The sequence below is a fragment of the Miscanthus floridulus genome, chromosome 7, assembly GCF_019320115.1.
Source record: "Miscanthus floridulus cultivar M001 chromosome 7, ASM1932011v1, whole genome shotgun sequence".
Lineage (NCBI taxonomy): Eukaryota > Viridiplantae > Streptophyta > Magnoliopsida > Poales > Poaceae > Miscanthus > Miscanthus floridulus.
This window is the reverse complement of record NC_089586.1, coordinates 66,057,539-66,082,609: the sequence shown is the minus strand read 5'-3', so window position 1 is coordinate 66,082,609 and position 25,071 is coordinate 66,057,539. Positions and strand designations below refer to the sequence as shown.

Genomic DNA, 25,071 nt, shown 5'->3' with positions numbered 1-25,071 from the left:
AACTTTAGATCCTAAAAATTTTAGGCAGTTTTCTAAAACCTTATAAAAGAGTGTTTAGTTCCACCTCCTAAAACTGACTAAAAGTAATAAATGTACTAACAAAAAGACCATGCAACCCTCCTCCTTACCCCTCCTCTTTCTCTGCATGCGCCTGGTACTTTCATCACCTACATGACGTGACGAGGTAGTGGGGTTCAGGATAGACTTTAGGAGCTTTTAGGAGGGAGTGGAGCTCCTAAAGTTTTTGGACCTTCCTAAACTTTTTAAGAGTTTTTAGGTAGAGGTGTTTGGTTCTTTAGATAGATTTTAGCTCCTAAAGTTTTTAGGAGGTGAAACCAAACAAGGCCTAACTAGTGCTATGTCCCTCACCAACAAGGGCAGAGGAATTAGAAAACAAAATTAATAAATCACAAGGCTAGGGCGGAGATGAACGTTGTGGAGGAGGCGGTGAGCATGGAGGGGGAGGAGAAGGGCGGCGCTAGCGGCGGTGTTCGCGATGGCGAGGTGAGGACGACAGCGGTGAGCCTGGAGACGCTGCGGAAGCGGATGGCGGACTTCGCGACGGAGCGCGACTGGGAGCAGTTCCACTCCCCGAGGAACCTCCTTATCGCCCTGGTCTGTCTGCTCCACTTCTCTTCTCTCCTCTATTCATTCACTTGCGATATATTTCTATCTCCAATTTGGGAGAATCTTGCTCAAGTTCATTTGGCGACTTAGATTAATTTGGGGTTTCGTGAGGGTTCTTCGTTTCTGCTGCGCCGAGATATATTTTTTTTCACAAAAAAAATGAGGATAAGGGTGGGTGTAGGCGGTCCAGTTCTTGGCTTCTTGCCCAGAGAAAAGAGAATGTGTGCAGAAAAACCTTGTCGTCCTTGAGAGTCCGTCCGTCGTCCCCCGGACCCCCGTAGTTGTCAGGCCCGTCACTTTTTGTTCTCTTTCTTTCAGTACCACATTGCGAGGCTAATGGCCAGAATCTGTGCTGCTGTCCTGTTGCCTGTGTTGGCTTGGTCAAAATCTCACACGATGCGTGTGGTTTCGCTCGCGTGGAACGCTGGGGAGAAAAAGGTAGTAGAAAGGGTAAGGCACTCAGGAATCCATCTCTAGAATGGTTCCAAGATGCTACTGGTATTATGTAAGATGATGACATTCGTTATTCCATGAAAACATGGGTGGTCAAATCAAATGCTACTACTGTTGGTGGTTGGTTCTTTAGTCGCTTCTAAAATTTATGTTACATCGAACATTTAGATGTTAATAAAGAGTATTAAATATAGATTAATTATAAAATCAATTATATAGATAAGACTAATTTGCGAGATGATTTTTTTAAGCCTAATTAATCTATTATTAGCGCATGTTTACTGTAGCACTACGTTTGTCAAATCATGGACTAATTAGGTTTAAAAGATTCGTCTCGTAAATTAGTCGTAAGTTGTATAATTAATTTCATAATTAGTCTATATTTAATACACCATACATGTATCTAAACATTTGATTTGACGGAAATTTTTGGAGCCGTGTAGAAACCATGGCCTTATTGTCACAGGAAAGACTGGATTCGAAGTGTGGCTACAACGCCCATCTGCACGGACCGAACAGTGAGTTGCAGTCCTTTTTTTGTGGGGTTGGGGGAGAGGGAAGCACTACATTGCTTCACATTCTATGCTGGCATGTACAGTATGGACCAATGGTCCAGAATGTTTCAAGCATTGGCCCGTTCGAGCGAATAAGCCATGAACAGGAACTTTCAGCCGCGTGAAATTTCGGCTGGTTTTTGCACCATCTGAACGGGGTGTGAATGTTGTTCACATGGGGGATACTGTCTGGTCTAGACAAATAATTTGTTTCTATGATCTGGGATTTGCAGCTCGCATTGTTTAAGATGCCAAAATTATAGTTGTTAATTATATATGTTTTGTGTCTAATGGCTACTCATGTTTCATTTGTGTTGTACATGGATATGCAAGGGTGAATGAATTTGTTGTATTCTTCGGGCTATAAATTTAACCCTAAGTTTCTTATTATATGAAAAATTGATTAGCGTAAAACTAACTACAATTTGTTATGCCATGCACCTCATTTTTCAGCACATTTTAGTTCATCCATTTTGGTGTCTAATAGTACCTTCTGAAGTTGTTTGTTGGTTGACCTCAATGTTTCATGGTTTACTATGATTTGAAGAAAAAATAAAGAGCTATATTCTCTTATCTAATCTACATTGTTGAAATATGTGCGCATGAGTATCTAAGCAATCCACCCAAAGCAATAGGTTAGGTTAGTATAATTACAGGAAAAATAAAAATAAAATGTATAAACTTCAGTTTTTTCAGCCTTTTGTTATGGAGCATGTGCAGGATTTTCTCTAAACCTTTCCACTAGTAGTTTAGCAACTTATGTAAGGGAAATGACCTATACTAGTTAGCACTCGGTTTTTAGTTTCTTTGTAGAATATGAAATAAACCTGAACAGTACATATTTCTTCTGTCCCGAAATAGTTGACACTTTGGGACTAAGGGAGTAGAACATATGCTTCTTCACTTATATTAACCTCGAAACGACATAACGCATCCACCGCCCAGACTCTCAAAGACTAAAAAGAACGTACCCAATGCAGAGAGCTCCCACTCTATACAGCGTCTGAGGAAGAGTGTCAGTGACAGTCTTACCCTCGCCAACAGTAAAACAGACAAAACAACAAATCTTCAATACTGCCGTCCTGCGTATCCTGGGAGAAGATGCCAATACACATCCTGTTGCAATAGTTCTCTTTCTTTCTGTTGTCTTTTCACTATTAGATTATCCCAATCTATAGTTTCAATGAGCTGGACTTAAGCAGGATCCCACTCGCTGCACCAGATGCCAACAGGTTTCTGCTACTTCTGTACTCTTTTGTTGTGGTGGGGACTAACAAAAAGTTATACAACACCCTTTCTTTCCAAGTGTTGCCCAGCTAGGAGATGCCCATAATGGGCAATGTGTAAGCTACTAACTAGCTCCTAGGTCTAGTATAATCTAATTGGCACCCAGCAAAACTTTTCCCTGGATTTTCATGTCCCTTATCATGCATGTTTGTGCTTGGTGTTGTGCAGGTAGGGGAGGTGGGGAGCTGTCTGAGATATTCCAATGGAAAGGGGAGGTGGTGCCCAAGGGGCTGCCAGACTGGGACGATGACGAGAAGGAGCACATGGGTGAGGAACTCGCGGACGTGCTCCTCTATCTAGTGCGGCTGTCAGACATGTGCTGCGTCGACCTCGGCAAGGCTGCCCTACGCAAGATGGAGATCAATGCCCGCAAATGCCCAGTTGGGCAGTGCAAGGGTTCATTGACGAGAACATCAACACCAATGATACATCCACGCCGACATGAATATTAGTTTCTGGTCCTATTACTCGTGCCCATACTCATCACATTAATCATCAAGTAAGTTCATTCTTGAGTTCCTGTCCATCATATTTAGACCATGGAGACGCGTGTACTCTTGTTTTGGTTAGGAACCAGGGAGAGGACCGAAAAGGACAAGGATTTGCGGAGGCTGAATTCGAACTCCAGGACAGCTCCAACTTGTGATGGTCACCACGGTCGCATACGAACTCGGATTGGGGCGTTTAAGTACTTCATGGAATCCTGATGAAGTCTATTTTCATATGGATCCGGAATCAAGTTCATATCTGTTTTAAGGCGGCCGCAATGACTGAATTCCGACTGAGAGCTTATCTATCCAAGGTGTTGCGTCACCTTAGTTTGGTCTAATGGGTCGTGTATCAAGTTGGGTCTATTAGGGACGCGTCCTAGGGTTGGAGAACGACCCAACACCCTGATGGTCGTCCTTCCACCTTCATATACTCCTTAGCCGCCACCGAGAATAGTTGGGTTTTGTTTAGATCAAGTTTAGCTCTCGCTACTTGCTTGTAAGCGCGCGTGCAGGATCAGTCGTCCGTCTTCTTGTCTTCGGAACCCCACCTTGATTGAGATTGAGTTTGAAACTTTCATCTACATCTAGTAATTCAGTACTTGCTATACTTGTTCTTGCTAGTTCTTCGATTGCTTGCAAGATGAGTGCCCTAGTGGTCGGGTGACGCGCTCCACAAGATCGCGGCAGCCATTGGAGGTGGTGTATCGGTTGCTAAGGCGTAGCTTGGAAGGCTGTAGTCGGGCCGTGAACGTCGTCTCCATCCATCAATCGAGTTATCCCACACCTCTCATCGAAAGATCGGGAACAAACCCTAGCGGGATCATATCAGTTGGTATCAGAACAAGGTTTATCGGTGAGAGTCTTCCAATCCTTCGTTCTAATTTTTCCTATAGTCCAAAAAAACCAAAAAAATATAGTAGATTAGTTTTACTCGTGATCCTATAAACCCTTTGAGCCTTTGTTAGCACTGCTTAGTTAGGGTTTGTTGAGTCGTCGGCTACATCGGTTGTGTCGAGTTGCTGGTCTTAGTTTTTGTCCTTTAGAGTTTCGAGTTCTTATCACGTTCTAGTCACAGCCGTGTGGTAACATATAAACCTTCTGTTGGCTGAATTCGAATACATCCTTGTGTTCAAGACCGAGTAGGAATCTGAGTTGGAGACCGAATCCCACGTGGTGTTGAGTTCGAGTTGGAATCGGTTTTTGGTCCGAATTGACAGCTGCCTAGTTGCTATTGTGAGTCCAAATCTGAGTACATCTTTGTGCAGCAGTAGTCCTACTTATACTTAAACTCTCCACGTCCTGGATATATGTTTTGGCTCGGTTTTACTCTAGAGAGAGAGTGTGTCTTTTTTTTACCAGAATACCCTATCCTTCGAAAAAAGTTTGTGTGGTGTGTGACTCCTGTGAAGTCTTTTTGTTTATATAATCAGTTTTGAGGATCCCCTGAAAAAAAGAGAAAAAGAAAAAGAAAGAAAGAAAAAAAAGGAAAAAAGGAAAAAAGGGGGGCTGTTCATTGTGCTTCTCCATTGTTTCCGGTGGTGTGTTGTGACCTCCTTTGTGCCCAGGCTCGCGTCTCTAGCACGGTCTAGGCTAGGACCAGCACAGTACCACCGTTGAACAAGTATTCAGCTTGCTTTTGTGACTAACGTGGTGCTAGTACTTCCTTGCTTCAGCCCACCTATAGCTCCACATATTTCGACTACAGCTTGACATGTGTTGTTGTTGCGGCACCGATACACTTCATTCCACGGTTGCAGACTTGTTGATTGTCGTTCCCTCCTGTTGAGCAAGGTAAGAATTGGTAAGAGCTTTTATAACAGGTTGAGAGTGAATGCCTTGCAGTAGCTACATCCTAATAGCTGTAGGGCTTTTATTTCTTCACCTCTTTTCTTGTTTCCCTTGTCTTTTAAACCATGTCAGGATCAGAGGATGTTAACAAGAGGCCACAATCTCCTCGCACCAAGGGCATCATTCAACATTTTACAAGGCAAGTGCAGCTGCATACAGAAGGACTTGATCAAGACTTACAGGTGACCAATGACAAGATTGGGCAATTGGAGGCCACCCAACTTGCCTCCACCACCAAGCTTACAGGATTGGAGGCATCTGTTGCCCGTATGGACAGAAGCCTTGCTGCTCTTCTGAAGCATTTTGATGACTTCCACACGAAAGACAGAGAGCAGTATAATGAAGACAACAAGGACGAAGAGCGACTCGAAGATAATTATGATGATGATTATACTGTTGATACTGAACATGATGCTCATGACACTCGTGACCGGCGTCGCCTACGCCATAATCGTAGTGGTATGGGTGGTCACCGTCGACGTGAGGTACCCAATAATAATGATGCTTTCAGTAAGATAAAATTTAAGATACCTCCTTTTGATGGTAAATATGATCCTGATGCATACATTACTTGGGAAATTGCCGTTGATCAAAAGTTTACATGTCATGAATTTTCTGAGAATACACGTGTTAGGGCTGCTACTAGTGAGTTTACTGATTTTGCTACTGTTTGGTGGATAGAACATGGCAAGAAAAATCCTAATAACATACCACGAACTTGGAATGCTTTGAAACGGATCATGAGGGCCAGATTTGTCCCTTCTTACTATGCACGTGATTTGTTAAATAAATTGCAACAACTAAGGCAAGGTGCTAAAAGTGTAGAAGAATATTATCAAGAATTGCAAATGGGTATGTTGCATTGTAATTTAGATGAGGATGAGGAACCTGCTATGGCAAGATTTTTGGGTGGGTTAAATCGTGAAATCCGGAACATCCTTGATTATAAAGAATACACTAACGTAACCTGTCTGTTTCATCTTGCTTGTAAAGCTGAAAGGGAAGTGCAGGGGCGACATGCCAGTGCCAAGAATAATATTTCTGCAGGGAAAACTAATTCATGGCAGCCCCACACGACTACTACTTCAACTACACGTGCTCCTATGCCAACATCCAGCGACAAACCTCGTGCTACTTCTACAAATTCAGCGGCGAAGACGACCCAGAAGCCTGTTGCGAGTGCTTCATCCATGGCATCTATAGGTAGAACAAGAGACGTTCAGTGTCATTGGTGCAAGAGATATGGACATGTGATGCGTGACTATCCAAGCAAGCGTGTTATGGTCGTCAAAGATGATGGTGAGTATTCCTCTGCTAGTGATTTTGATGAAGATACACTTGCTTTGCTTGCTGTTGACCATGTAGGAAGTGAGGAACAACCAGAAGAGCAGATTGGTGCACAGGATACAGATCATTATGAGAGCCTCATTGTGCAGCGTGTGCTTAGCGCACAAATGGAGAAGGCAGAGCAAAATCAGCGGCATACATTGTTCCAAACAAAGTGTGTCATTAAAGAGCGTTCGTGCTGTTTGATAATTGATGGAGGTAGCTGCAACAACTTAGCTAGCAGCGATATGGTGGAGAAGCTTGCACTTACAACCAAACCGCATCCACATCCATATCACATTCGATGGCTCAACAATAGTGGTAAGGTTAAGGTAACGAGATTGGTGCGAATTCATTTTGCTATTAGATCATATCATGGTGTTGTTGAGTGTGATGTTGTGCCTATGGAAGCTTGTCATATTCTGCTAGGTAGACCATGGCAATTTGATACAGATTGTATGCATCATGGTAGATCAAATATGTATTCTCTCATACACCATGATAAGAAAATTGTTTTGCTTCCTATGTCTCCTGAAGCTATTGTGCGTGATGATGTTGCTAAAGCTAAGAAAACTAAATCTGAGATCGATAAAAATATCAAATATGTTAGTAGTAACAAAGATGAGATAAGATTGAAAGGACATTGCTTGCTTGCTACTAAATCTGATATTAATGAACTGGTTGCTTCCACTTCTGTTGCCTATGCTTTGGTATGCAAGGGTGCTTTGATTTCAGTTCACGATATGCAGCATTCTTTGCCCCTGCTGTTGCTAATATTTTGCAGGAGTTTTTGGATGTTTTCCAAGTGAGATACCAGCGGGGCTACCACCAATATGAGGGACTGAGCACCAAATTGATCTTATTCCTAGTGCATCTTTGCCAAACCGTGCGCCATACAGGACTAATCCGGAACAAACGAAGGAAATTCAGCGACAAGTGCAAGAACTACTCGACAAAGGTTATGTGCGTGAGTCCCTCAGTCCTTGTGCTGTTCCTATCATTTTAGTGCCAAAGAAAGATGGAACATGGCATATGTGTGTTGATTGTTGAGCTATTAATAATATCACCATTCGATATCGACACCCTATTCCATGATTGGATGATATGCTTGATGAACTGAGTGGTGTTAATGTGTTTTCCAAAGTTGATTTGCGAAGTGGGTATCACCAGATTCATATGAAATTGGGAGATGAATGAAAAACTGCTTTCAAAACTAAATTTGGTTTATGGGTGGTTAGTCATGCCTTTTGGGTTAACTAATGCACCTAGTACCTTCATGAGGTTGATGAACAAGGTTCTGCGTGCTTTCATTGGAAAATTTATTGTAGTCTACTTTGATGATATATTGATTTACAGTAAATCTATGGATGAACATCTTGATCACTTACGTGCTGTTTTTAATGCTTTACGAGATGCACGTTTATTTGGTAACCTTGAGAAGTGCACCTTTTGCACCGATCGAGTGTCTTTTCTTGGCTATGTTGTGACTCCACAGGGAATTGAGGTTGATCAAGCCAAGGTAGAAGCTATACAGGGATGGCTTGTACCAAAGGCTATCACACAAGTGCGGAGTTTCCTAGGACTTGCTGGTTTCTATCGCCGATTTGTGAAGGACTTCAGTACCATTGCTGCATCTTTGAATAAGCCTACAAAGAAGGGAGTGCCTTTTAGTTGGGGCAAAGTACAAGAGAACTCCTTCAATACGCTAAAAGATAAGTTGACACATGCACCTCTCCTCCAACTTTCTGATTTTAATAAGACTTTTGAGCTTGAATGTGATGCTAGCGGAATTGGACTGGGTGGTGTTTTGTTACAAGAAGGCAAACATGTTGCGTATTTTAGTGAAAAATTGAGCGGGCCTGTTCTAAATTATTCTACATATGATAAGGAATTGTATGCTCTTGTTCGCACATTAGAAACATGGCAGCATTACTTGTGGCCCAAAGAGTTTGTTATTCATTCTGATCATGAGTCTTTGAAGCATATTCGTAGTCAAGGTGAATTGAACCGTAGACATGCTAAGTGGGTTGAATTTATTGAATCTTTTCCTTATGTTATTAAGCACAAGAAAGGGAAAGAGAATATTATTGCTGATGTTGTGTCTAGGAGATATACCTTGCTGAATCAACTTGATTACAAAATCTTTGGATTAGAAACAATTAAGGACCAACACGTTAATGATGCTGATTTTAAAGATGTGTTGCTGCATTGTAAAGATGGGAAAGGTTGGAACAAATTCATCTTTAGTCATGGGCTTGTGTTTAGAGCTAACAAGCTATGTATTCCAGCTAGCTCCGTTCATTTGTTGTTGCTGCAGGAAGCGCACGGAGGTGGCTTGATGGGGCATTTTGGAGCTAAGAAAACGGAGGACATACTTGCTGGTCATTTCTTTTGGCCAAAGATGAGAAGAGATGTGGAGAGGTTTGTTGCTCGTTGCACGACATATCAAAAGGCTAAGTTACGGTTAAATCCACACGGTTTGTATTTGCCTCTACATGTTCCTAGTGCCCCTTGGGAAGATATTTCTATGGATTTTGTGTTGGATTTGCCAAGGACTAGGAAGGGACGTGATAGTGTGTTTGTGGTTGTTGATAGATTTTCTAAGATGGCATATTTCATACCCTGTCATAAAACGGATGATGCTACTCATATTGCTGATTTGTTATTTCGAGAAATTGTTCGTTTGCATGGTGTGCCCAACACAATTGTTTCTGATCATGATGCTAAATTTCTTAGTCATTTTTGAAAGACTTTATGGGGAAAACTGGGGACTAAGCTTTTGTTTTCTACTACATGTCATCCCCAAACCGATGGTCAAACTGAAGTTATGTAACACCCTAAAAATGACATTCTTTTAAAATAGCTAAATAGGATTTATTTATGCAAATATGTGTGCATTAAAAGATAGGGAAATAATAAATTTTGTGGAATTAAAATTTAAAAATAAGGCTAGAAACTTTTTGATGCATACATGCTGCTGCATATCATTTTGTGAATGTTAGGAATTTATTAAATATTTCAAAAAGAATTGAAATTTGAATTTAAAAAGGGATTTGGAAAATAGTAGAAAAAGAAAAGAAAAGAATCTTTTTCCTCTTTTCTCCCTCTTTCTTGATTTCGGCCCGCTGGCCTTCTCTCCTTCCCCCGCAGCCCAGTTTTCCCCCGGCCCAGCTCACCTCCCCGCCTTGCTCGGCCCAGCGCTAGCCGCCAGCCCTTGCGCGCTGCGCGGCCCAGCACTGCTGCCGGCCCAGCCCAGCCGAACGGCCTGGCCGCAACCGCCGCCGCTCCCTTCCCCGCAGCCGCTGACCGCTCAGCCTCGCATGTCAGCGCCGTCCTCTTCCCCGCGCAGCTCGGAACCGCCCGCGCCCGGCGCTGCAGCAACCGTCGCCCACGACGTGCGTTGTGGGAGCGTTTCCCCCCCCCCCCCCCGCTCCTCGGCCTTGTTAAATAGCAGCCGAGCCCCCCCGTCATCCTTCTTCCCCGTGGTGAGAATCCCCTAGCCTCCCTCTATCTTCCGGTACCGCTAGTTTCATTTTTCTTGGCTTCTAGATGCCCTGGCCACGAGCTCCGCAAGCCTTGGCCGCCGGCCATGGCGGCCACCGCACTACCCGTGTCTTTCGGCCGTCGTATCGGCATGGCCGAGACCCCCTTCTTCCCCCGTCTACCCCGGTGCTCTCGGTTTCTCATTTGGTGAACCCTAGCTCCCTAACCGCGCGCGCCTGAGACCTCCGCACCGCCGGCCATGGTGTTTTGCCGCCGGTGTTACTGTGCCAGCCGGGTTTCTCTCTCTTCTCTCCCCCAGTTCGTTTCCAGTTGTCCGTTCTCAGATCAGCGGTCGAGATTAGAAGATACCTCTTCGGAGGTCAAATAGCTAAAGAGACCCTCGGTTTTCATCTAAGAGAACCCGCAGTCCAAGGCGTAGTTCCCCGAATGCGCATTCTCGTTTGGAAAACGTAAACTTCATGGCTTAAGTCAAAAATACATTTTCAGTATTTACAGAAATGCCATTTGAACTGTTTCGCTTATAAAATTGTCGTTTTAGCTCCGAATTGATCCATTCAAATCGCGTTAGCTTCGTAATTCCATAACCTACATGTTAGAACCACTGTTAGTCAAGTTTGGAACTTTTTAAATTCATGGTTAGATTTAATTAAATATATTGCTATAGGAAAACCCGTTTAAATCATAACTTCCGCGTTTTAGCTCCGTTTTTCATGAATTTCGCGTTGACGTGATCGTAGCGAGACGTAGGTTATTTTTACAAACATTTTATATTGTTTTCAATACTGTTGGTGTACTATTCTAATGATAGGAATATTTGCTTTGCATGAATGCTTTTGTAATGTTGTATGTTGCCGTGTTGGTCGCGTTCAGACGGTGAGGAAAACGTTGGAGACCAAGAACTCTTCAACGACCAGTAGGACCAGCAAGAGTTTGTGAACCAAGGCAAGTATAGCATGGGCCTACCTTGAAGTCATATTTCACTTTAATCAATTACTCATTTGCATGTGTCTAATTTTGATGCCCGTAAGGACATTCTAGTGATTGATTATCCTGTTCCTTGTCTCCTATGGGTTAAATGCATATGGGTAGATTGCTAGTGCTCTAACTGAACTTGATAAACATGATGATGAATGATACTATGGAACTAAGAGTTTAACATGATTTATAACAACTGTTCCATAGGGTGAAGGTGCAAATGACCTTTGTTCATGTTGCTCCCAGCCCTCCATAAGGACTTATCTGTCGGCAAAAGCTGGGACTGACAGTGCAACCGGGAGAGTCATATGGCTCTGACTTTAGCTCAGTAATAGGATCTTTTCTAGCTAGTTAGAGGTTACCTTTTTGGCGCAAATGGGGCTTGCCACGTTGGGTATAGGGCTGCCTCTGTTCCTATGAGTATAGCCGTGATGGATATATGCCATAGAAAAGGGGGGTTCCTACATCTGCCTGCCAAGGAAACCTAGCGGCCCTAACTTGTTAGGGAAACCTATGAAATGGCTTCATAGTGTACCCTGCCCGCTCACCTTGGTAGTGACATGGGAGTAATTAACCCGGGCATATGGGGATCATGACTCGCGGTAAATGTGCACCACCTCTGCAGAGGGTAACAAACTATTATAACAGCCGTGCTCACGGTCACGAGCGGCCCGGAAAACTCACAGAATAACTGGATACTTGTTGATGATTATTTAAGTTGTTCTATGATGTTATATGAGACACTTGACCTTGATACCTGTTCATATGGGGTTAAATGAGAGCTTAAGCATAATTGGATATTACCTGAGAATAAAAGTTTGACTTACTAAAAATGCTAACTGCAGTAAACCAGTGTCAACCTTTTGAGCTTCATAACCCCATGTTAGCTTGTTAAGTACGGGATGTACTTACACTTGTTTATTTTCTTTATTTGGATAAAAATTCCAGATGGGTAACAGATGACAACGGGTATGAGGATTTCCCGAAGGATTTTTAGGCTTGTGGTCAACCAGTTGACCTTCCCTGTGATGAAGCCCACGAGAGTTTTATTATCTTTTTATATTCCGCTGTGTAATGTAAGACTAAGTTATATTATGGATCTGATGTATGAACACCGTGATGATACATTATGTAATTTGTCAGCTTGTGTGTGTGATTGATCCCTGGGCACACACGAGTTTTGTGCATTCAATTTTATCCTTAAAATTGGGTGTGACAAATTGGTATCAGAGCCGTGTTGACTGTAGGACGCAAGCCTAGTTAGAAAACGGTCGTTTTAGCATCTTTGCTCCTCTGGTTTCTTGCTTACTGTCTTATTCTTGTTATTTTATTAAAACATTTATGCTTTTCATACCTTAATCTATTATTTAAAATTGTTGATTCTAATTCTATCTCACTTTAAATCTATAGATGTCTCATAATCCGAAGACTGCTCACCTCAGCACCGCTGGCTATCGTGCCATGTTCACCTCGCGTGCCCCACAGGCGGAGAGGGAGATTGTGATCATCTCCGACGACGAGGAGATGGCTACACCGACGCCTACACCTACTCCTACACCAGTCGCCGTGCTAGTTTACCCTATTGTAGCTACACCTGAGGAGTCGACGGCTACTTCCCCTACACCTGCACCATCCCCAGTTATTCCCGTGGTGGAGGAGGAGATTGGCTGGAAGTGCAAGTACTACTACAAGCCAGCCCTAGAGACAGCCTACTACCACACCCTCATCACTCACGTGCTGGACGACTATTACCCCGACTTGCACGCCTCCATTAGCTACCACTGCGCCGAGTACCAGCATCCATTGGAGGCTACCTTCTGGAAGGTAGAGCTGGTGGTCACCGCTTGGAACGATATCAAGAATGGACATGAGGTGGAGACTATCCACTATGCCCCTGGCAGGAGAGCCCATGCTTTGGATGGCATGGAGGATGCAGCACAGAACGCCTACATCCACTACCATGGTCGTCGCTTTGAGGCCATGAGGGAGGATCGCTTCAGGTTCCTTCCTCGAAATGATCATGAGGGTGTCTGGCAGGTTTTGGCTCCACCAGAGAATGACCCAACTCTGGAAGCAATGGTGCAGCATGTCCACGCTATGCAGGGAGTGGACGAGGAAGTCAAAGGAGAACTGCGTGCATCTCAGAGGGCTCAGAGACGCCTCTAGAAGCAAGTGGATGAACTTCGAGCACAACTTGGATAGCCTTCCATCTACAAGAAGAAGCGCCGGTCCTTCACCATGATTGACACCGCTCCATAGGTGTTAGGTGCCTTGATCTAGATTACCACGTCGTTAGTTCGTGTTTCTTATTTAGTCTTGTTTGGTCTTGTGAACTTGGATGATTAGATGTTTAATTTGTGAACTTGGTTGATTTGGTATTTTGCTTGATTGCTGGAAGTTTGTGGGCATGTCCACAACTTTCTTAGATTGGAACTTTAAGTTTAGAATGAAATCTTAATGCAGATGTTTCGCTTTATCTTATCTCTGCTGTGCTGATTTCTAGAGCAGCCTGTGTTCTTTATCTGATATCTCGAAATCTGGGCTGTCAAAAATTCTAAACTTTTTGTGGAGATAACTAGACCTCTGTATCTTTCGAATGTCTCTGGAATCACATTATTAGCTGTTCAGGTTTGGGAGATCTAGCTGACACAAGTTGGTGTTCCTGCACTGTCTGGAACCCAGAACAGTTTCGGTTTAGCTCTACTTTTGACTATGTGTGATTCAGAATCTGTAAAAGTGATCTAAATAAAAGTTGTAGCTGGTCTCCTAAGCTTTCTAACAAATCTTGGTGCACCTCTGTTGGATCTCTGAAACTCGAGTTATAACAGTTTTACTGAACTGCTGAATTTGAATATTGTCCAGAAAATTCTCAGCATTGTTTCTTATCTTTTGTAAGCTCTCTATAATTGAAAAATCTCTAAATTTTGCATATTTGTTGGAAAACAGATGGCTGCAAGAGGAGGAAGAGGCAGAGGCCGTGGTCGTGGATATGATTCTCTCATAAATCCACCACCATCGCCACCTGTGACCATGGAACAGATATTGGGAATGCAAGCGCAGCTGATGCAAGCTATGATGCAGCGCTTGGACAATGAACCTGCAAGAGGACCACCGCCTGTTCAGGTCAGAGATAAGCGTGGAGAGTTCATGAAAGGTCGACCACCAGTGTTCACCCATGCCTATGGAGGCAGATGATTGGTTGCGTGCTATGGAGAAACAACTGAACATAGCACAATGCAACGACCTTGAGAAGGTGTTGTACGCTTCCGGGCAACTCCAAGGAGCTGCTCAGGATTGGTGGGAATCATTCCAGTTTGGACGTCCCAACAATGCTCCTGCAATCACTTGGCAGGAATTCAAGGACAATTTCCGGTCATACCATATTCCTGATGGACTAGTGGAACTGAAGCAGGAAGAATTCCGATCCCTCAAGCAAGGATCAATGACTGTGGCAGAGTATCGGGACAAGTTCGCACAACTATCACGCTATGCTCCAAATGATGTAGTGGATGACAAGGATAAGCAACGCCGTTTCCTCAAGGGGCTCTATGATGGACTACAGCTCCAGCTGATGTCTAATACTTACCCTAACTTCTAGTCTTTGGTGAATCGCGCTATCGTGATTGACGATAAGCGCAAGGAGATGGAAGCTAAGAAGAGAAGGCTCCAAGGGCAAGCTTCTGGAAGCAACACTCGCCCACGTGCTTATCCCCAGCAAGGTTTCCTGCAGCGGAATCAAGGACCAACTCACCAGGGAAACCGTGGTCAGTATCCTCAGCGGAATTAGTTTGAGCAATGCCCTCAGTACCAGCAACAGTTTGGGAATCAGCGTCCCCCGCAACAGACCAGCAATCCTGCAACATGCCAAGGAGTGCCCAACAATGCTCCTGTGAAGAGTGGTGCACCCAACAATCCTAATGCCTGTTACCGATGCGGAGAAGTAGGTCACTATGCTCATCAGTGTCCTAAGAAGCAGAACCAACAAGCACCTCAGAACTAGACCAGCAATCAGAAGTTCAACGCCCGACCACCTCACACTACGAAGGTGAACTATGTGTCATCTAATGCAGCTCAGGAGACGCCTGAGGTCATATTGGGTACGTTCAGCGTCAACTCTATCTCTGCTACCGTACTTTTTGATTCTGGTGCTTCGCATTCTTTTATCTCCCAAGCTTTTGTTAGAATGCATAGCATACCTTTGTGTGCCATAAAAAACCCCATACTAGTAAATTCTTCGGGAGGTAGTATGCCAGCTTCTTATTGGAGCCCCTCAACTAGCATTTCCTTAAGGGGGGTAGACTTCAAAGTGAAGCCTATTGTGTTGAGAACAGCGGGAATTGATCTTATTCTGGGAATGGATTGGATGAAACAACACCGGGCAGTGATTCAGTGTCAGGAGAAATCTGTGGTTGTGACATCACTCAATGGAGATAGAATCTGTGAAGTGGTAGTGCAAGCTCAGCCTATAGCCACAGTGAATCAGCTAGATAGTGAAGTCAATGAACAAAATCATGTCGTGGAGGAGTTCCCGGATGTCTTCCCCGATGACTTGCCAGGTATGCCACCTGACCGAGACATTGAATTCATTATTGAATTATTACCTAGAACTGCACCGATAGCTAAACGTCCATATAGAATGGGAGTTAATGAATTAGAAGAGCTTAAGAAACAACTAAAAGAGTTGCAAGAAAAAGGTTTCATACGCCCTAGTTCTTCCCCATGGGGGGCACCTGTGATCTTTGTGGATAAGAAGAATGGTAGTCAACGGATGTGTGTGGATTACCGTTCACTTAATGAGGTTACAATCAAGAATAAATACCCTTTACCTAGGATTGATGATTTGTTTGATCAGTTGAGAGGAGCCCATGTGTTCTCCAAGATTGATCTCCGATCTGGGTATCATCAGCTTAAGATTCGAAACTCGAACATACCTAAGACAGCATTCACTACACGGTATAGATTATATGAGTACACCGTTATGTCTTTTGGATTGACCAATGCACCCGCATACTTCATGTATCTGATGAATAAGGTGTTCATGGAGTTTCTGGATAAATTTGTGGTAGTATTCATAGATGACATACTAATATTCTCCAAGACTGAAGAAGAACATGCTGAACACATAATAATGTAGACGGGGATCCCGATCTTCCGTCAGGTTCACATTTATTCCTTCCGTCAGGTTTAAGATAAACAACGATTTGTTCGGAGAGCGACACACCGATCCGGCTTCAGATCACAAAGACCCAAACCCTGCAACCTTAGCACCACGTCTCCTCTGGTTATCAACCGTGCCACAATCCAGTTGACCTCGCCAAGAAGGCTAATCCCTGCTGCGAATCGAAGAACACAAGCAAGAACAAGATAAAATGCAACTCAATTGAAGTGACAATTGCAGATGAATGATTAAGCACTCGAAGTTGGGGTCCTGCAAACCGATAATGGCGACTGTTCAATGACAGATTGATCTAAAACAAACCCCCAAAACCTAATGTAGGTGGTGGCTACTGATTATATAGCCTAAGGGACGTTCAAGGATCCCTCTTCACGTCCTAAAGGTGTCCCAACACGTTACAAGGCCCAACGGCCCAAAAGAAGGTGTCGCAGCACCCTGATAGATTCTGGACGCTGACTTGTTTCGACGATTCCCGTTGATTCCGAAGAGCTTTTGATGTGAAACCACTTGGATTGGCTTCCTTATCAAATTATCTTTCCATCCATATGTGGATCATCGAAAACGGAGTTCGGATGCATCCTGGGCGTCCGATTTATTGCAGACTGATCCTGATGGCCGAGGCAGACTCGAACTCGGATTGGACTGGGCCTCTGGCTTGGCTTGGACGTCCTTACTGGCCTCCTAAGGTGGTGGCCAAGGAGGAGGACGTCCAAGGCCATCTCTTAGGTGTTCTCCATCTTCTTGGGGCGTGCTCCAACTTGGGCCTGGGTCCCAAGGATGTCTAACAAGCCCATGACGACAGTGTAGCTCCCGACAGAAATAGCGACAGAATATATTGGTGATTTGGAGGCCTTGCTGACGTGATATTGAGATGGAACCAGATCTATTTGAAAGCTTATCAAACAAGCTTTCCATCAAGTGCTCATTGACCTCGATCGCACTCCAGATGGATGAGTTATGGCCTTCCCAATGAGGCACTGTCGGGCTGCCGACGAACCGAAAGTTCAACTTTGATGAACTTACATTATGAAACACATTTGAACCTACAATCAAATAGTGACATGTACATGTGAAACCAAGTGAATTATAACCAAAGCCACTATGCAAATGTAGGAACGAGCGCACCTTATAATCATTGTTCCTATCCGAAGGTGCCATGTCCTCATCATCCTCCCCTTCTTGACAACAAACCGTCCTCGGTTTGGGATTAGATGAAGAAAACATTGTTGGTAGTAGCCAATATTGCTCCCCTTCTTGAAATTTAACATGTTTCTTTATAACAAAACTAGGGGAACTCGACATGACAAGATTATAGCAATTGCAATCCTTTGGTTGATCATACTTTTGCACAATATAAGGAGATTTCAGATTTGAACAAATGTAGGAACGAGCGCACCTTATAATCATTGTTCCTATCCGAAGGTGCCATGTCCTCATCACATAAGGTTGGTCTTGCAAAAGCTTAGAGAACATAAGTTGTATGCTAAGCAGAGCAAGTGTGAGTTTTGGTTAAGGGAAGTCTCTTTTCTGGGTCATGTACTCTCCAATGGTGGAATAGCAGTGGATCCAGGCAAAGTGCAAGATGTACTGAATTGGAAACCACCAACAACTGTAAGTGAGATTCGTAGCTTTTTGGGATTAGCTGGATATTACCGAAGGTTCATTGAAGGTTTTTCCAAGCTAGCCAAGCCTATGATAACTCTGTTGGAAAAGAATGCTAAGTATGTATGGTTAGATAAATGCCAGGCAAACTTTGAAGAGCTAAAGAAGAGATTGACTACAGCTCCAGTATTAATGTTGCCCGATTTAAGCAAGAACTTCTCTATATATTGTGATGCATCCCGTTTAGGTCTTGGATGTGTGCTTATGCAAGAAGGAAGAGTGGTGGCATATGCATCTAGACAATTAAGGAAGCATGAGTTGAATTATCCTACTCATGACTTGGAATTGGCAGCTGTGGTTCATGCTTTGAAGATCTGGAGACATTATCTGATTGGACATAAGAGTGATATCTATACCGATCATAAGAGTTTGAAGTATATCTTTACCCAATCAGATCTGAATCTGAGACAACGTTGTTGGTTGGAATTGATCAAAGATTATGATTTGGAAGTGCATTATCACCCGGGAAAGGCAAACGTCGTAGCTGAGGCACTTAGCAGAAAGAGCTATGCCAATGGACTTCAGATAATATCTATGTCAGCAGAGTTGTGTGCTAAAATGGAGTATCTCAATTTGAGCCTGGTCACTAATGCAATGGAATTGGTGATAGAGCCTACTTTGGAACAAGAGATACGCAAAGGTCAATTGGAGGATGAAAAACTTAAAGAGATAACAGAGAATGTAGTGCTTGGAAAGGCACCCGGATTCAGAATGGATGAGAATGGTACTCTTTGGTTCAGGAAAAGGATATGTGTACCTGAAGTGAAAGCTATCTGAGATGCAATTCTGCAAGAGGCCCATGAGTCTGCTTACTCTATACATCCCGGAAGTACCAAGATGTACTTGGATCTCAAGGAGAAGTATTGGTGGTATGGTTTGAAGAGAGATGTGGCAGAATATATGGCTTTGTGTGACACTTGTCAAAGAGTGAAAGCTGAGCATCAAAGACCTGCAGGGTTACTACAACCAATGAAGATTCCTGAATGGAAATGGGAAGAAGTTGGTATGGATTTTATTGTAGGACTGCCCCACACTCAAAGAGGTTATGATTCAATATGGGTAATAGTGGATCGACTCACCAAGGTTGCTCACTTTTTACCAGTCAAGACTACCTATAATGGTGCAAGACTAGCAGAGTTGTACATGGAAAGAATAGTGTGCTTACATGGTGTTCCCAAGAAAATTGTGTCGGATAGAGGCACTCAGTTTACATCGCAATTCTGGCATAAAGTACATAGATCTTTGGGGACAAAGTTGAATTTCAGTTCTTATTACCACCCGCAAACTGATGGACAGACTGAAAGGATCAACCAGATCTTGGAAGATATGTTGAGGGCTTGTGCACTTCAGTATGGTGATAGTTGGGATAAGAGTCTGCCATACGCAGAGTTCTCGTATAACAACAGTTATCAGAAGAGTCTCAAGATGGCACCTTTCGAGGCGTTGTATGGGCGTAAGTGTAGAACGCCTTTGTTCTGGAATCAGACTGGAGAAACTCAAGTGTTTGGACCCGATGTCCTTAGAGACGCGGAAGAACAAGTGAGAATGATTAGAGACAATTTGAGAGTAGCTCAGTCCCGACAGAAAAGTTACACTGATACTCGCAGAAGAGAGCTGACTTTCGAGATTGGTGATTATGTGTACTTCAAGGTGTCACCAATGAGAAGTGTGAGAAGATTCAATATGAAGGGAAAATTAGCACCAAGGTATATAGGACCTTTTAAGATCCTAGAGAGACATGGAGAAGTAGCTTATCAGTTGGAACTGCCTGAGAGTTTGTCAGGTGTGCACGACGTGTTCCATGTTCCCCAATTGAAAAAGTGTTTGAGGGTACCAGAAGAGCAGATTCCTTTGGAAGAACTTGCTGTCAAGGAAGATCTTACTTATGAAGAGTATCCGATAAAGATCTTGGAAACTGCCGAAAGAGTTACAAGAAGCCGAACTGTAAAGATGTGCAAGGTGCAGTGGAATCGATATACAGAGGATGAGGCTACTTGAGAAAGAGAAGAGGATCTGAGAAAGACTTATCCCCAACTGTTTGAGTAAGCAATCACCCAAATCTCGAGGACGAGATTCATCTTAAGGGGGGTAGAATTGTAACACCCAAAAAATGACATTCTTTTAAAATAGCTAAATAGGATTTATTTATGCAAATATGTGTGCATTAAAAGATAGGGAAATAATAAATTTTGTGGAATTAAAATTTAAAAATAAGGCTAGAAACTTTTTGATGCATACATGCTGCTGCATATCATTTTGTGAATGTTAGGAATTTATTAAATATTTCAAAAAGAATTGAAATTTGAATTTAAAAAGGGATTTGGAAAATAGTAGAAAAAGAAAAGAAAAGAATCTTTTTCCTCTTTTCTCCCCCTTTCTTGATTTCGGCCCGCTGGCCTTCTCTCCTTCCCCCGCAGCCCAGTTTTCCCCCGGCCCAGCTCGCCTCCCCGCCTTGCTCGGCCCAGCGCTAGCCGCTAGCCCTTGCGCGCTGCGCGGCCCAGCACCGCTGCCGGCCCAGCCCAGCCGAACGGCCTGGCCGCAACCACCGCCGCTCCCTTCCCCGTAGCCGCTGACCGCTCAGCCTCGCATGTCAGTGCCGTCCTCTTCCCTGCGCGGCTCGGAACCGCCCGCGCCCGGCGCTGCAGCAACCGTCGCCCACGACGTGCGTCCTGGGAGCGTTTCCCTCCCGCTCCTCGGCCTTGTTAAATAGCAGCCGAGCCCCCCCCCCCCGCGCGCCCTTGCTGTTCCCCGCTCCTTTTTCTTCGCTCTCGCCGCCGTTACTGCCGAGCCGAAGGTGGCCAGGATCCGCCGACCACACCTTCGCACGGACCGCCGCCGCCGAGCTTCCCCGTCCTCCTTTTTCCCTGCGGTGAGAATCCCCTGGCCTCCCTCTATCTTTCGGTACCGCTAGTTTCATTTTTCTTGGCTTCTAGATGCCCTGGCCGCGAGCTCCGCAAGCCTTGGCCGCCGGCCATGGCGGCCACCGCGCTACCCGTGTCATCCGGCCATCGTATCGGCATGGCCGAGACCCCCTTCTTCCCCCGTCTACCCCGGTGCTCTCGGTTTCTCATTTGGTGAACCCTAGCTCCCTAACCGCGCGCGCCTGAGACCTCCGCACCACCGGCCATGGTGTTTTGCCGCCGGCGTTACTGTGCCGGCCGGGTTTCTCTCTCTTCTCTCCCCCAGTTCGTTTCCAGCCGTCCGTTCTCAAATCAGCGGTCGAGATTAGAAGATACCTCTTCGGAGGTCAAATAGCTAAAGAGACCCTCGGTTTTCATCTAATAGAACCCACAGTCCAAGGCGTAGTTCCCCGAATGCGCATTCTCGTTTGGAAAACGTAAACTTCATGGCTTAAGTCAAAAATACGTTTTCAGTATTTACAGAAATGCCATTTGAACTGTTTCGCTTATAAAATTGTCGTTTTAGCTCCGAATTGATCCATTCAAATCACGTTAGCTTCGTAATTCCATAACCTACATGTTAGAACCACTGTTAGTCAAGTTTGGAACTTTTTAAATTCATGGTTAGATTTAATTAAATATATTGCTATAGGAAAACCCGTTTAAATCATAACTTTCGCGTTTTAGCTCCGTTTTTCGTGAATTTCGCGTTGACGTGATCGTAGCGAGACGTAGGTTATTTTTACAAACATTTTATATTGTTTTCAATACTATTGGTGTACTGTTCTAATGATAGGAATGTTAGCTTTGCATGAATGCTTTTGGAATGTTGTATGTTGCCGTGTTGGTCGCGTTCAGACGGTGAGGAAAACGTTGGAGACCAAGAACTCTTCGACGACCAGCAGGACCAGCAAGAGTTTGTGAACCAAGGCAAGTATAGCATGGGCCTACCTTGAAGTCCTATTTCACTTTAATCAATTACTCATTTGCATGTGTCTAATTTTGATACCCGTAAGGACATTCTAGTGATTGATTATCCTGTTCCTTGTCTCCTATGGGTTAAATGCATATGGGTAGATTGCTAGTGCTCTAACTAAACTTGATAAACATGATGATGAATGATACTATGGAACTAAGAGTTTAACATGATTTATAACAACTATTCCATAGGGTGAAGGTGCAAATGACCTTTGTTCATGTTGCTCCCAGCCCTCCATAAGGACTTATCTGTCGGCAAAAGCTGGGACTGATAGTGCAACCGGGAGAGTCATATGGCTCTGACTTTAGCTTAGTAATAGGATCTTTTCTAGCTAGTTAGAGGTTACCTTTTTGGCGCAAATGGGGCTTGCCACGTTGGGTATAGGGCTGCCTCTGTTCCTATGAGTATAGCCGCGATGGATATGTGCCATAGAAAAGGGGGGTTCCTACATCTGCCTGCCAAGGAAACCTAGCGGCCCTAACTTGTTAGGGAAACCTATGAAATGGTTTCATAGTGTACCCTACCCGCTCACCTTGGTAGTGACATGGGAGTAATTAACCCGGGCATATGGGGATCATGACTCGCGGTAAATGTGCACCACCTCTGCAGAGGGTAACAAACTGTTATAACAGCCGTGCTCACGGTCACGAGCGGCCCGGAAAACTCACAGAATAACTGGATACTTATTGATGATTATTTAAGTTGTTCTATGATGTTATATGAGACACTTGACCTTGATACCTGTTCATATGGGGTTAAATGGGAGCTTAAGCATAATTGGATATTACCTGAGAATAAAAGTTTGACTTACTAAAAATGCTAACTGCAGTAAACCAGTGTCAACCTTTTGAGCTTCATAACCCCATGTTAGCTTGTTAAGCACGGGATGTACTTACACTTGTTTATTTTCTTTATTTGGATAAAAATCCCGGATGGGTAACAGATGCCAACGGGTATGAGGATTTCCCGGAGGATTTTTAGGCTTGTGGTCAACCAGTTGACCTTCCCTGTGATGAAGCCCACGAGAGTTTTATTATCTTTTTATATTCCGCTGTGTAATGTAAGACTAAGTTATATTATGGATCTGATGTATGAACACCGTGATGATACATTATGTAATTTGTCAGCTTGTGTGTGTGATTGATCCCTGGGCACACACGAGTTTTGTGCATTCAATTTTATCCTTAAAATTGGGTGTGACAAGTTATCAATAGAACTTTGTCTACTATGTTAAGGGTTGTTTTAAAGAAGAACATTAAGATGTGGAAAGATTGTTTGCCTCATATTGAATTTGCTTATAATCGTTCGCTGCATTCTACTACAAAGATGTGCCCATTTCAGATTGTCTATGGTTTCTTGCCTCGTGCTCCTATTGATTTGATGCCTTTGCCATCTTCTGAAAAACTAAATTTTGATGCTACTAAGCGTGCTGAATTGATGTTAAAACTGCATGAAACAACTAAAGAAAACATAGAGCGTATGAATGCTAAATATAAGTTTGCTGGTGATAAAGGTAGAAATGAACTAATATTTGAACCTGGAGATTTAGTTTGGTTGCACTTGAGAAAGGATAGGTTTCCTGAATTGAGAAAGTCTAAATTGATGCCTAGGGCTGCTAGACCATTTAAAGTGTTAGAGAAAATTAATGATAATGCATATAAGCTCGATCTGCCTGCAGATTTTGGGGTTAGTCCCACATTTAACATTGCAGATTTGAAGCCATATATGGGAGAAGAAGAAGAGCTTGAGTCGAGGATGACTCAAATGCAAGAAGGGGAGGATGATGAGGACATCAACACCAATGATACATCCACGCCGACACGAGTACCAGTTTCTGGTCCTATTACTCGCGCCCGTGCTCATCACATTAATCATCAAGTTCACTCTTGAGGTCCTGTCCATCATATTTAGACAATGGAGACGCGTGCACTCTTGTTTTGGTTAGGAACCAGGGAGAGGACCGAAAGGGACAAGGATTCGCGGAGGCTGAATTCGGACTCCAGGACAGCTCCAACTTGTGATGGTCACCACGGTCGCATACGGACTCGGATTGGGGCGTTCAAGTACTTTATGGAATCCTGATGAAGTCTATTTTCATATGGATCCGGAATCAAGTCTATATCTGTTTTGAGGCGGCCGCAATGACTGAATTCCGACTAAGAGCTTGTCTGTCCAAGGTGCTGCATCACCTTAGTTTGGTCTAATGGGCCGTGTATCAAGTTGGGTCCATTAGGGACGCGTCCTAGGGTTGGAGAACGACCCCAACACCCCGGTGGTCGTCCTTCCACCTTCATATACTCTTTAGCCGCCACCAAGAATAGTTGGGTTTTGTTTAGATCAAGTTTAGCTCTCGCTACTTGCTTGTAAGCGCGCGTGCTGGATCAGTCGCCCGTCTTCTTGTCTTCGGAACCCCACCTTGATTGAGATTGAGTTTGAAACTTTCATCTACATCTAGTAATTCAGTACTTGCTATACTTGTTCTTGCTAGTTCTTCGATTGCTTGCAGGACGAGTGCCCTAGTGGCCGGGTGACGCGCTCCACAAGATCGCGGCAGCCATTGGAGGTGGTGTATCGGTTGCTAAGACGCAGCTTGGAAGGCTGTAGTCGGGCCGTGAACGTCGTCTCCATCAATTAATCGAGTTATCCCACACCTCTCATCGAAAGATCGGGAACAAACCCTAACGGGATCATATCATTCATCCAAGAAGCACACTCACTACGGTTCCACTAACAATGTTAGCGCTTGCGACAATGCTAACACCACGAACAAGAAGAATAACAATGGTGTCTAAAGCGACTCGGAGCTCCTTGAATGATAGTTTGGTTGGTCGGACATGATCTAGGTTATGTGCTGATGAAATAGGGATGCTCTATTTTGGTGGTAAAGGAACAAGTATGTGGGTTCAAGTTCCCCTATATATTAGATGCTTAATGAATCAAGTGTTAACCACAAAGCTTCGTAGGCTGTAGTTCACCTTGTATTCTAATTGGACTGGCATTTTGCTTCTGCTGTTTCAGTTATGCAGGTGCGTAGTGTTATGATGCGAAAGCAAAGCTGACTGTGGCCCAAAAGGCTCGAAAAAACACTGTTCTGTAGCACGTTCGTTTTTATTTGGCAAATAGTGTTCAAACATGGACTAATTAGGCTCAAAACGTTCGTCTCGCAATTTCCCACCAAACTGTGCAATTAGTTTTTCTTTTCGTCTACATTTAATGCTCCATGCACAGGCCGCAAACATTCAATGTGACAGGTACTGTAGCAACTTTTTGAAAGTTAAGGTAGAACTAA

General features: G+C 43.9%; 1 protein-coding gene across 1 annotated transcript; it reads left to right on the top strand.

The window, feature by feature from the left end:
* The first annotated feature begins 426 nt into the window (after nt 1-426).
* Nucleotides 427-24,574, top strand: LOC136463339 (uncharacterized). Its single transcript, XM_066462338.1, has 3 exons — nt 427-619; nt 3,099-3,318; nt 24,478-24,574. The coding sequence occupies exons 1-3, from the start codon at nt 427-429 to the stop codon at nt 24,572-24,574; spliced, it is 510 nt and encodes a 169-aa protein (XP_066318435.1).
* Nucleotides 24,575-25,071: the final 497 nt, after the last annotated feature.

What these genes read in the sequence shown, in the direction of transcription:
- LOC136463339 (XM_066462338.1), top strand. Translation starts at nt 427, where the DNA reads ATGAACGTTGTGGAGGAGGCGGTGAGCATGGAGGGGGAGGAGAAGGGC. An exon ending in CCTCCTTATCGCCCTGGTCT is followed by an intron (nt 620 to 3,098) that starts GTCTGCTCCACT and finishes CAGGTAGGGGAG; the next exon opens with GTGGGGAGCTGTCTGAGATA. An exon ending in CCAGTTGGGCAGTGCAAGGG is followed by an intron (nt 3,319 to 24,477) that starts TTCATTGACGAG and finishes GGGATCATATCA; the next exon opens with TTCATCCAAGAAGCACACTC.